The following is a 13,396-nucleotide window of genomic DNA, read 5'->3' as shown; positions in this document are numbered from 1 at the left end:
ACGAAAATAAAGTTGCTAATACCGAATTGGAACTTAAGTATCAAGAAATACATGTACATGTAAGCAAATATTGTAAGTTCAATAATTTTTTTCATGAGTTATTTCTCTATGAAGTGTTGAGTAATATTTATACAAACTTTCGTTTCTACTGAATTGTAAAGGTAGCTTTATTGTATTTTGATGATAATAAGTCCTTACACATGTTTCATATGCCAACCACTTTGAACTTGTATAGCCAATATCTGTGACAAAGCCCACTCCTCGAGCATTACTTGTATGTGACAGCCTTTTGTATTATGTATTGTTTTTGTATAATTCAAGCGCTATAAATAAATTATGCATATATTTGTGCTATAGTGAATCACTGTTGTGTCTTGAGTATGTATTTATGAGTATGTCTTTTAAACTTTAAAAACGTATTTGCTCACTTATTGCAATGTTGTAAAACATAATGATCGGATGATTTGTAACCAAATAAATAATAATACATTAAGCAATTTGTTGAAGTTTACTTAAGTAAGATAATTTTGAACAATTTCATATTAAATTTTTGCAACATTCCACTACATGTATCAGTATGTGTAACATCACTACGGTACATAATATGACCGAAAATGCATAACGTCATTACCTTTAGGACGACCGAAACATAAAATTTTTAATTTGCTCTAAAAGGCGTAATTAAAGCTTACTAATAACTTCCATCGTAAAACAGCTTCATACATTTGCCCACTCCTCGAGCATAACATGTATGTGACAGCCTTTTGTATTATGTATTGTTTTTGTATAATTCAAGCTCTATAAATAAATTATGCATATATTTTTGCTATAGTGAATCACTGTTGTGTCTTGAGTATGCTCTCAAAGGCGTTATTAAAGCTTACAAATTACTTCCATCGTAAAACGGCTTCATACATTTGCCAAATGATATCAATTACATAAGTTAATGTTTGAACTAATTTAAGCTTATTTATTTTTGCTCGATTACATCAAAATCCTAAAGCTTATTGAGACACTCTCGAGTCCGTTTCCTGGGAAGAACCAGAACTTGGTATCTATCGAAGAGATAATGAGAACGCTCCCCGAGTAGGGATCGAACCCACAAACTCCCGATCGCTAGGCGGACAACAAATCCATTACACCACCGCGACCTTCAATTATATTGTATATCATTGAAACTATTGCAGTATTGCTCTCTCATTATACACTAGCATGTGGTCCTTTATTTATTGCAAGTGATCAATGGCCAAAACCGCACTGCACGATACAAAAAACAGCATTACACAATACATAACAACATGCAAACATAATCAAATAAAGCTGGGGTCACCGCGTACCGGCATGTGCTTTTTCTAGCTCTTGTCATTTTGCATGTAAATAATGAAGTATATTTACTGCTCGCGACATAAAACACAATTAAACGATAAGTTTCTTCTAAACTCTTGTTATTTTGCATATGAATAAATTAAGTATTATTGACTGCTGGCACCATGAAACACAATTAAAGAATTGCTTTTAATATCTTTTGTCATTGTGCAGGTGAATAAATGAAGTATATTTACTGCTGGCCTCGTGATACACAATTAAAGCATGTGTTTTTCTAGCATTTGTAATTTTGCATTTGAATAAATGAAGTAAATTGACTGCTGGCCTCGTGAAACACAACTAAACGATATGTTTTTCTAGCTCTTGTCATTTTGCACGTGAATAAATGACGTATATTTAATGCTGGCCTCGTGATACACAATTAAAGCAAGTGTTTTTCTAGCTCTTGTCATTTTGCATTTGAATAAATTGAGTAAATTGACTGCTGGCCTCGTGAAACACAATTAAATGATATGTTTCTTCTAACTCTTGTCATTTTTCCATTCGAATAAATGACGTATATTTACTGCTGGCCTCTCTCAACTCTTCTAACTCTTGTCATTTTGCATGTAAATATATAAAGTATATTGACCGCTCGTGACCTAAAACACAGTTAAAGCACGTGTTTCTTTCTAACTCTTGTCATTTTTCTTGTGAATAAATTTAGGTTTATTGACTGCTTGCACCGTGAAACACTATTAAAGCAATTTTTTCTAACTCTTGTCATTTTGGATTCAGATGTTCAATGCAAACGACAGGTTTTTTTCTAACTCTTGTCATTTTGCATGTAAATATATAAAGTATATAGACCGCTCGTGACCGAAAACACAGTTAAAGCACCTGTTTCTTTCTAACTCTTGTCATTTTTCTTGTGAATAAATTAAGGTTTATTGACCGCTTGCAACGTGAAACACTATTAAAGCAATTTTTTCCAACTCTTGTCATTTTTGGACTCAGATGTTCAATGCAAAAGACAGGTTTTTTTTTCTAACTCTTGTCATTTTGCATGTAAATATATAAAGTATATTGACCGCTCGTGACCGAAAACACAGTTAAAGCACGTGTTTCTTTCTAACTCTTGTCATTTTTCTTGTGAATAAATTTAGGTTTATTGACTGCTTGCACCGTGAAACACTATTAAAGCAATTTTTTCTAATCCTTGTCATTTTGGATTCAGATGTTCAATGCAAACGACAGGTTTTTTTCTAACTCTTGTCATTTTGCATGTAAATATATAAAGTATATAGACCGCTCGTGACCGAAAACACAGTTAAAGCACCTGTTTCTTTCTAACTCTTGTCATTTTTCTTGTGAATAAATTAAGGTTTATTGACCGCTTGCAACGTGAAACACTATTAAAGCAATTTTTTCCAACTCTTGTCATTTTTGGACTCAGATGTTCAATGCAAAAGACAGGTTTTTTTTTCTAACTCTTGTCATTTTGCATGTAAATATATAAAGTATATTGACCGCTCGTGACCGAAAACACAGTTAAAGCACGTGTTTCTTTCTAACTCTTGTCATTTTTCTTGCGAATAAATTTAGGTGTGTTGACTGCTTGCACCTTGAAACACTATTAAAGCAATTTTATCTAACTCTTGTCATTTTTGGACTCAGATGTTCAATGAAAACGAAAGGATTTTTTCTAACTCTTGTCATTTTGCGTGTAAATATATAAAGTATATTGACCGCTCGTGACCGAAAATACAGTTAAAGCACGTGTTTCTATCTAACTCTTGTCATTTTTCTTGTGAATAAATTTAGGTTTATTGACTGCTTGCACCGTGAAACACTATTAAAGCAATTTTTTCTAACTCTTGTCATTTTTGGACTCACGTGAAACGCTATTAAAGCAATTTTTTCTAACTCTTGTCATTTTTGGACTCAGATGTTCAATGCAAACCACAGGTTTTTTTCTAACTCTTGTCATTTTGCATGTAAATATATAAAGTATATTGACCGCTCGTGACCTAACACACAGTTAAAGCACGTGTTTCTTTCTAACTCTTGTCATTTTTCTTGTGAATAAATTATGGTTTATTGACTGCTTGCACCGTGAAACACTATTAAAAGCAATTTTTTCTAACTCTTGTCATTTTTGGACTCAGATGTTCAATGCAAACGACAGGTTTTTTTCTAACTTTTGTCATTTTGCATGTAAATATATAAAGTATATTGACCGCTCGTGACCGAAAACACAGTTAAAGCACGTGTTTCTTTCTAACTCTTGTCATTTTTCTTGTGAATAAATTAAGGTTTATTGACTGCTTGCACCATGAAACACTATTAAAGCAATTTTTTTCTAACTCTTGTCATTTTTGGACTCGGATGTTCAATGCAAACGACTTTGCGACATCCTTTGCGACAATGCTCCTAACTCTTGTCATTTTGTATGAGCGAGTGTCTAACTCTTTACAAATAAGGCTAACCTGTAAAATTTCATAAGCACTGCAAAGGCTAAAGAACACTGATACTGAAAAAACTTATCAACGTTTACACGTCTAAAGCACGAACTCATGCAAATGTTACTATTAAAGCAAAAAATAATTGCTTTTTATTTACTTTGTTGTTTTTTTGCAAGCTCTAATCTATCAACATATTGGGAACTGTTGTAATCTTGCAGACAGAAAGTGTCGCTATCAGTTAGGTCGCAGTACACCAATATTTTGCTCATCGTGATAGTTGATGTACCCCCTAAGTCGATAACAATTTCGAGAGTCGTTGAATATTTACACAGTGCTCCAGCTAGGATTTCAAAAGGGCAGTGGGGCTTTTTTGTCAAAAGGGCACTTTCGACGCGCAGTATTTTGTCAAATGGGTACTTCGGAGCGAGCAATCATTTCAGGAATGCTTCCTGTTGCATGTAAATTTATATGTTATTAATAATTGTTAGAATATATTATTCCAATTATTATTTAACCATTATTAAACCATTCAAATGTAATGTCTTCAATGAGGAATAAATTAAATACAATGAAATAAGAGATTTATTAATTATCATATGTAAAAAAAATGTAAAAAATATTTAAAATTTCCTTCAATTTAGGCCTAGCTGGAGCACTGATTTACACTGTTCGAAATTTTAAAATAAAAATGACAGCAAGAATAGTCTGTTGAAATAATGTAGTGTTTTTTAAGTTGCATGCATAGGATAACGTCTGTTTCTAAGGCTGCCACAGGGCTCAACATTAACCTAAAAACCAACTTGCCCTGCCCGGCAAGTACTTAGAAAATCTACTTGCCCTGAACGTAAAGCCACTTCCCCAAACATGAAATATCACATTAACTGCAAACCTCATATTTTTTAATAAAGATCAAATTATACACCACAAAACCTTTTTATTTTTGAACATTAAACAAAATGATTACAGCAATAAAAGTCTTATTAAAGTCTTAATTAAATGCTATTTGTTCTTTTTTGCACTTGCCCGGGCGGACAACTAGATTATATAATAACTTGCCCGGACCCAACTTTTACTTGCCAGGGGCAATAGGACAAACGTTAATGTTGAGCCCTGCTGCCATTAAGGTAAACTTTATGTGTTTATGAAGTTTATTCATCGCTTTCCTTAATTACATGTGTAGTAACAAACAAAGTCTGTTTAGTGATGGGCCTGAAATATGTGACAGATTTGCGATTTTGTTCATTAAGGAGCGCATATGTAGTCCTAGAGCCGCCATAGCAAAAATTATCGAAGGCTCTGGGAGTAGGTATATATGGACTAACTTAAACAGTGGCCTCAGTGTTGCACTGTTATATTACTGAACACAAATACTAAGCTACATTTTAAGGCAATGACAAGTAACTTTTTGGTCAAGAAATAACGATACACAAAAACCGGTCTGTCTAAAATGCGTATATGACTCATATCTGCGGATATGAACGAATTATGCGTTTTTTTAGGATTTTTTTATGAACAAATCACTGTTGCATTAAAAATTCACAATATGTGATGAATCTGTTAAGACTGCCCCAAAATAGAGCAATTTAATAAAAGCGGTGTTCTGACTGGTCGTTAATACATCCTGGTGTCACCAGTTTTCGCCGATGTAAGAAACAAACTGTTTTTTTTACAATATAACGAATACACACAATTTGAAAAACTAAATAACGGAGAGGAAAATGGACCACTTACAAACACAAATTTAGTGTTTTTGTGCAGTTATTTCATGGCTTCAAATATGTAAACACATCCACAATATGTTTGTATTTCATTTACAATTTTAAAACTGTTTACTCCTCTTTGCTTGAACATTTTGGGCACAGAAACTGATCACCCCTCCTAAAAAACTTGTACAGGTGTGCAAAATTTTAGATGAACCCAACTATCAAAAATGTCACATTGTGCCAATTTTACCAAAGTCAGACTAATACAGTATTTTAGTTCTGCGGGTCTGAACAGTTTGCACACGCAGCACTTTCAGAAATGTCAACATCGTCCTCAGAGGTGTCAGCTTCATGATGAATTTCATCCAAGACATTTGAACCGTTCATAGATGAGGTACCAGGTTTATGAATTGGGTTTGGATTGGATGTTGTTGAGGTTGAGGATTTATTTTTTACTTCTATTGATGATGATTTTACAGACTTTGTTGGTTTATTTCTATTTAGATGTTCTTTTACCTTATTGTACACAACATCTTCAGTAATTGCTTTACCTGCGACAACTTTACTAAAGAGTTTTTCTTATTTTTGCAGGGCGAACATTATCAACGATTGACGCGCGTCGTTTGTCGAAAAAATCAACAGCTGTTTCATGAGACTGTACCACTTATTTTGTTTGGGCTGTCTTTGCAAAAGCAAGAGATGGTGCAATAGCAATATCACTTACGACATTGAATGGGTGTATTCCATATCGACAGAAAGCAGACTGAATGTTCACGGGTGTAAGCGTGGCTGTGTACACCTTACATGCAATACAACATACATCATTTTTGGTTACAACATAACCCCGGTAACTCTAATGTTGTGGTGGCATGCCGCATTCCATGCATTTTCAAATGGACCAAAACATGAGACGTCCATGAGTTGAAGTATGTGGCTACAATGGGGCGGAAGAACAAATAGAATTATGTGATTTGATTTTGCCCATTCAATTAAACCAATTGAGACATGGCTTTTATGACCGTCATACAAGATTAGGATGGGATTGTTAACATCACGTGTTGGTAGTAAAGGTTCAAGATGGTATTTTATGTAATGGGAAAATATGTCGGTATTGGACCAGCCAGAATCAGACACTGTCCCATACGTTCCTGGTGTTGATCCTTCTAGTAGGGTTGCATGCATTCGGGCACCAGGAAATATTAAATATGGAGGAATTTGTTGCCCTGAAGCGTTACCTCCACCAAAAAGGGTCACCGTCTGGGACTTACCAGCTGTCACCCCCTGTGCTTTGTAGGCCTTGCCTGTTACAATTTTAGGTGGTTTGTGATTTGTACTGAGACCTTTTTCATCAATATTGTAGATTCTGGATGGCTTGTCTGTCAAATGATATTTGGTTAATATATTGTTCAATTCTTTAAAATAGTTTTCAATTGTCGTCTTAGTGGCACTACTGGCCCTTGCTATTTCTAGTGACTGAGGTTTTTTACCTTTAACTCCGGCCATCTACTTCAAAACCCATACAACAATTTCAAACTCAACCTTTCCCCTTGTTGTCTTATTCTCAAATGAATGGCATAATCAGAGGCTAAGTTAATTGTTTCTTGTCGAGAATAACCCATGCCAATTTCAGCCATAGTTTCAATATGCTCACAGAGCAATGTTTCTTGGTTGATATCAAATGAAGGGGAAGGGCCAGATTTTACAGTGTCTATGTTAATTTTGCCACGAACTCTGTCCTTTAAAGTGTTGATCGGAAAACTTTTTAGCAACCCTCTCAAAAGGAAGCCCTTGTTCAATACACATATTGAACGCATTTGTCAGATCATCGTGTGAATAACTGGCCCTGTAGCTGCCTCGTTCCGAAAGAGGAGCCTGAAAAACAAACTTTGTAAATCATGAGATGTGATAAAGAGATATATTACGCATTTTTCACAGGCTTTACATATGCCTACAAAAAATTGACATATTGCGCCTATGTGACGTCAAACTGTGTCTGCTGCACATTTTACAAGTAAGATAATGAACAAAGTCACACTATTTAAATAATAACTTAGGAAGTAACAGGAACGAAACAGGGCATTACGTAAATTTGCATTTTGTTGAAGGTTAGTTTTCATCTGTTTATTTCTTACCTTTCGTATGTCCATTTTAAAAAGAAATCACAGTGTATTCATCCGTGACAATTTTGTTTATTCTCGGACTAGGTCAACTGTGCAATCCCGCGTGATGATATATAGGTTATATTGCACCAAATGTTATGGGCGAAAATAGGTGACGTGACGATACGCGGATATGAATTTGGAGTTACTGAAATGTAAATGCCAATGAAAAATGCTTTTAAATTCATTTGATCGTAACATTACACATGAGCGACATGTATTTGTTACAGAACGATTTTCATATAACAAAAATAAAGGAAAATATATTTAAAAAGCCGTTGTCTGTTCATATCATCACTTTTCAGTCATATCCGCGGATATGAGTCATATACGCATTTTAGTCGGAACCCACAAAAACTGAAAAAAAATCATTCTTCTGATGCGTGACACGTTTACAAGTATTATTAAGCTTGCGTCACTTACATAATAATTCACATCCTCTGCCTTATTGATGGACATTTATCTGTGACGGAAAATATAATTCGTCAGAAGGGCTCCTTTAATCATTGATAATAGATCAACAAATTGAAATGTCAACATTTCGTCACCATCTTGGGTTTTGTATAAAATATTTACCGGTTGGCCAAACGGTTACACTACAGTATGCATTGTCAGTACAAGATTTGGAACAAGGCTTCTTTCAGCCTTTAGATATTATAACCCAAGATTATATTGTCATTAAAGTGTTAAGACAATCACATAAACTCATATCGCAAATTTATGATAGAAGTCCTTGTTATGAGGTTTAGATGCTTAATAACAAAATATGTTTAAAGAAGTATTAAATTGTACTATTTTATTAATATTACTTTGATTATTCAATATTATGTAAGGCATATAAAACGACGGTCCATAATTATATTCAAACTTTTCGTGGGTAAGCTGGTTTACCAGAAAATACCGGTAATGCAAAAATGAAAGCCATTAACGAACAACTGTATTACTTGAATGAGAGGGGAATGGCCAATGGATTAATTTTATCCACAATGCTCGCCAAAGTTATGTGGCCGACATGGAAATCAAAACAACGATCCTCGGAGTTTAGTCAAGCGTTCCAACAACTAAGCTACATGTATTATTATGTACTATAATGTTCTTAGTTGTCTACAATATCTGTAAGGCAGCTGACACTCTTAGCTTGTGAAAGAGGAACGATAACAAATATTACTGTAATAATTAAACATTACAAAGAAACCACTAAAGAGCATTAAAGCCGTATTTATAAAACCATTCCATGGTATTTTGTGTCATGTCCATGCCATTAATTGATAATGTTAAATATAAATCTTCGAGTGATTTATCTGTGGATAACATATTTAATCTGTTGTAAATACATGTATGTGGTATCACATGATAGTAGTCGGAGAAGACAGGGCATCAACGGTCTGATAACATCTTTCTCGAATTTTCAAATCAAAACCACGCAATGGTCATTCGCATCAAACGGACTCAAAAGCGGCTTTATACGACTAATGCTTTCAACAAAATCGAGCTTAACTAAATAGGTTTACACTTAACTTACCGGTATATCATGAAGCAGGATCGCATCGCCCAGTTGATAGCGAAAACTAAAAAAATTGATGGCTTAAAATTGGATTGTTTTGTTTGTTTTTAAGTTTCAAACACATGTAAGGTACATGTAAATATGCAAGTAGATTTACATAGTTAAATGTCAACGCAAACCAGTTTTCCGGAGCCGAAAGGTCCATCAATTAAGTGGAAGGGTGTTGCTTTGCGTTCTTGGGATGATAAAAGTAATTTATTTAATGTATTATTCATTTCTCGTGTATTTTTCCAAAACATTTCAGGGGCAGGTACAGCTAAATGGTTGTGATACGTTTATCAAATCTACAAGATGATTGCTTCTTCACGTTCCACGCAGTCTGTACTCGATCGAGAACACGTGGTTAACTAGATGCAATCCAATCAAATTAATGTCATCATTAAGAAGCTTGATTACGATTCCTTTCGACTACCAAGATGAATGCTGATTCTTGGCGTCTTTGTATTACACAGCACGATGACATTTCATATTCAGCTTCCCGATACATGGCAATATGTCATCGAGTACCGTAAGCTACTATCAGATAACATGAGGACCTTCCGTGGCAATAAGGATTAAGGGCCCCACTGCATTGTTCATACCTTGGCATGCTTAAAAATAATAACTTTATAATGCTATTCCATGCCTTAAGACGATTTCAAGTGTACGATTGGAGGGTTAATTAAAATGACAATTTCTCGGTATTGATAGAAATCGGTCGTAAATCAAATCTTACCTCAACATATAAATTGGCTTTTCTAGCAGAATAGGGTGTTTGTCAACAGTGAATTGCTTTATACAGATCGTAAAAAATCGCAAATACTTTCAAAAGCTTTGCTGACTCTGATACACAAGCTTCTGCCAAATGAATAAAACTGTAGGTGAGCCGACGAAAAATGTGCATGAAATGACACAAGTAAAAAACGAAACGACAATCGATCCATTTCTAGAATCGAAAATCAGAGTCTGGTACCGCGCGAACAACAAAAAACGAAATGGCAATATGGCAAAGACGGACTTCAAGGAGATGGCGGAGTGTTTCATACGGGCATTTGAACTCGGTCCCGATGACGCTAGAACGGTCAGGAGTTGGCTGGTGGATGGCTGGGCCACAATGATTGAGTACATGGATACCATGGCACAGAGACAAGACGACACACGGAAGTCCGACACAAGATCACGAATGGTAAGAAAGATTTTTGTGTGCAGAAATTAACTTTAACATGAATAATTCTGGCAAGAAACTAACAATGGAAAGAACGTTTTGCATGCATAAAATTAGACTAAGGAATGAACGCGCAGTGGTGTTCGCAAGAAACTATCAATTGTAATGACAACCATTATGTTAAAAACTGAGCCCGAGCATAAATGCGCAGCTAATTCCGACGAGAAACTACCAATGGTTTGAATGTTTTATGCATTTAAGTAACCTACATACGAAGGCGTAATAAGGTCAAACCAAAATCGCAAATAATACAAATAAATCAAAACGTGCGTTTCAGTTGTTTACATAAGTTATCCCTGTGTATGCATAACACGCGACTTAAGTGGTAATTGAGAGCTTTGTTTTAATTTTTATTAGTACATCTGCATCATTGAACAGATGCGCGTGTTGTTTTGTGTGTATTTTTTTTAAATAAAAACACAGCATCCATTTGGAATAGATTATTAGTTTATTTGCGTATGTTTGTTGTTGTCGTTCTTGTTGATATAGGGCCACTTTAAACAGTAAAAGACACAGTTGTAAGATTTATTGGATTTGGGCAAATTATCTGTAAAACAATTTGAGCGTATTTTTCCTTTCCAAAAAATAACTACAGCGTTTGTATCTCTCAGTATTGAATGAACAATATTTGAGATCCATATAAAACACCACTTAATTTTGAAGGACCCGCGCGATCAGATTCCTACGGCAATCCAAATGGCGCGTTACATCGCTGAAGAGAAGACTATAACCGAAGAGATGTATGTGCAAGCGTTCCGGGAGGTTCTCGTCCTAAACCCTTCCCCATTTCTGGTCTACTTCACGCATATGGTAGAAGATTTCTTCGACATTTTCGACGATGATGGCGACAATTCAATTACAGAAGAGGGAATGGTCAAGGGCCTGGGTTGCTTCGGATTCGCGAACGCGGACAGCGTCCGCAACGTCTTTAAGGGTCTTGACGTCAACGGAAGTGGAAGGGTCGACCGGAAGACGTACGTTGCCGCCTGGGTTGAGTTCTTCCAGGGGACCAACCGTGACACGGTGATGGCTAAACATTTCACTCTGGACATGTTTCCATTTAAACATTAAATTAAATGTTAGAGCTCTTTTAAACTTTTAGAAGATGCAAAAAGTATTTTTTAGGTAAACATGACACGTTATGCAAATGTAGATTCAGCTTAGGCTTACGTTTTGTTGCAATAAAGAATGTGTCGGCATGCTCGTATGGTAATATATGTTTAACCCATTTGTGCCTAGCGTCTGGAAAAAAGCCTTGGCAAACAGCGTAGACCAGATGAGACGCCGCATGATGCGGCGTCTCAACAGGGTCTGCGCTGTTTGCTTAAACGAATTTATGTAAGAAATGTTATAAATATAGAAATACGTATACTAGACATCCCTAATTTTGGAAATATATTGATCCAATTTAGAAGGATGGGAGAGTCCTCTAGGCATAAATGGGTTACAGATAAAGTTTATTGAATCAATACTAGTTACACACTTATAACAGATGCACTGAATGAAATTACCCGTTTTGAGTCTTGACTTTGCTACAATAATTTACATTATCTTTGATACATATTTATACGATTTATATGCCGCTGCAAAGTCAATAACTTATTTTATTACTGGCTCCTTTCATATATTTGCAAATATAAGGTGGCGAGCATTGGTATTTGTGCGTTAACATATCCACCGATAAAAAGGTGCGATACATTAGTACACAACCATTCAATCATGGAGTTAACATACCATGATGTTTTATGTCATATTATACCCGGATATTATAAAACAAGTTTTAAGCTCTTTTGTTAGTAAGTGTATGATTTAAAAGTGTGTTTTCGTCTTGTAAAATATATTAATCAGGCATGTACTAAACAAAATGATGGTAAAAGTGAATCCAATTAACTTCACTTAGTGTATCAAAACATCTACGTAAATAAAGTTGTGTGTGTTTTAATCCGGTCTGTTGTTTATCAATTCTGATCACGATACATAAACATTTGCAAACCGCAGAGTTTGAGCAAATTGTCACTCACCTATAAGAAACTTACATCAAGGTTTCATCAAAAAGTACACTATACCAATTAAAGTAGCCTACACTGTTTTAAAGGGGCCTTTTCACAGATTTTGGCATTTTTTAACTTATTCATTAAATGCTTTATATTGATAAATGTAAACCTTGGATCGTAAAAGCTTCAGTAAAAAATCAAGAATAAAATTAAAAAAAGGAAAAGAACATTGCCCGGAGCAGGTTTCGAACCAGTGACCCCTGGAGTCCTGCCAGAGTCCTGAAGTAAAAATGCTTTATCCTACTGAGCTATTCCGCCGAGTACACATACTTGACGTATTTTATACCTTATATAAGCAATCTTCGTAGTTTCACAAAATTTAACGACAAAAACAGAACTCTCCAAATTATTCAATCGTTTCGCGTTGCAACGCTTTATAATTTTTAGTTTTTAAAATCGTCAAAAGATGCATATAATGGCTATATTAGACCATGGTAAATGTTCAATATTACTGTTTCCTCACAAATATCATAACTAAAACGAAAATTTGCGAATCTAAAACAACTTTTTTCAATTTTGTCAATTTACCAAAGCGTGAAAAGATCCCTTTAATCTTTGACGCCATTTAATACATTTCAGTAATCCGACGATAACGTATTTTAATTGATGTTACTAAGATTTGCCGGACATAAAGTAAATTATGTACAAAGGAAATGAAAAAAAACGCACGTGGTAAATGTGCATTTTACACACACATTCACACACACACGCACGCCTGCACCTACACACACGCATAAAAAGACACAAAAAGCACGCACGTACGCACGCACACATACACAACAACAAAGAAACACGAAATGATATTTTAAGACTGGTGAAGTAAATTATTATTAAAGAAGAAGAAACCTGTCTATTATGATCTACGTTAAATTGTAAACAATTTGTGAAATAATAAAATTCATTGGCGTCGCTATGTCCTACTCGTATGCACCGATGCGTTGC

General features: G+C 35.0%; 2 protein-coding genes across 4 annotated transcripts in view; one reads left to right on the top strand and one right to left on the bottom strand.

Moving 5' to 3' along the window:
* LOC127881639 (acid phosphatase type 7-like) overlaps positions 1-8,221 on the bottom strand; it is a 31,889-nt gene extending 23,668 nt beyond the window's left edge. For 2 of the 3 annotated variants that reach the window (XR_008050176.1, XM_052429720.1), the window contains exon 1: positions 8,056-8,221. The gene's annotated coding sequence lies outside the window, so the exon portion shown is untranslated. Of the gene's footprint in view, positions 1-6,741; positions 7,346-8,055 lie in introns of all 3 variants that reach the window. The other variant, XM_052429722.1, reaches the window with a different exon arrangement.
* On the top strand, positions 4,112-12,336 carry LOC127881678 (uncharacterized). The gene is made up of 3 exons (XM_052429783.1): positions 4,112-4,228; positions 9,441-10,361; positions 11,064-12,336. The coding sequence occupies exons 2-3, from the start codon at positions 10,041-10,043 to the stop codon at positions 11,469-11,471; spliced, it is 729 nt and encodes a 242-aa protein (XP_052285743.1). The 5' UTR covers positions 4,112-4,228; positions 9,441-10,040; the 3' UTR covers positions 11,472-12,336.
* The last annotated feature ends 1,060 nt before the right edge of the window (positions 12,337-13,396 follow it).

This window comes from Dreissena polymorpha, chromosome 5 (genome assembly GCF_020536995.1).
Source record: "Dreissena polymorpha isolate Duluth1 chromosome 5, UMN_Dpol_1.0, whole genome shotgun sequence".
In the NCBI taxonomy this organism is placed as follows: Eukaryota; Metazoa; Mollusca; class Bivalvia; order Myida; family Dreissenidae; genus Dreissena; species Dreissena polymorpha.
The sequence above is the reverse complement of the archived record's forward strand: the minus strand, read 5'-3'. Positions and strand labels throughout refer to the sequence as shown.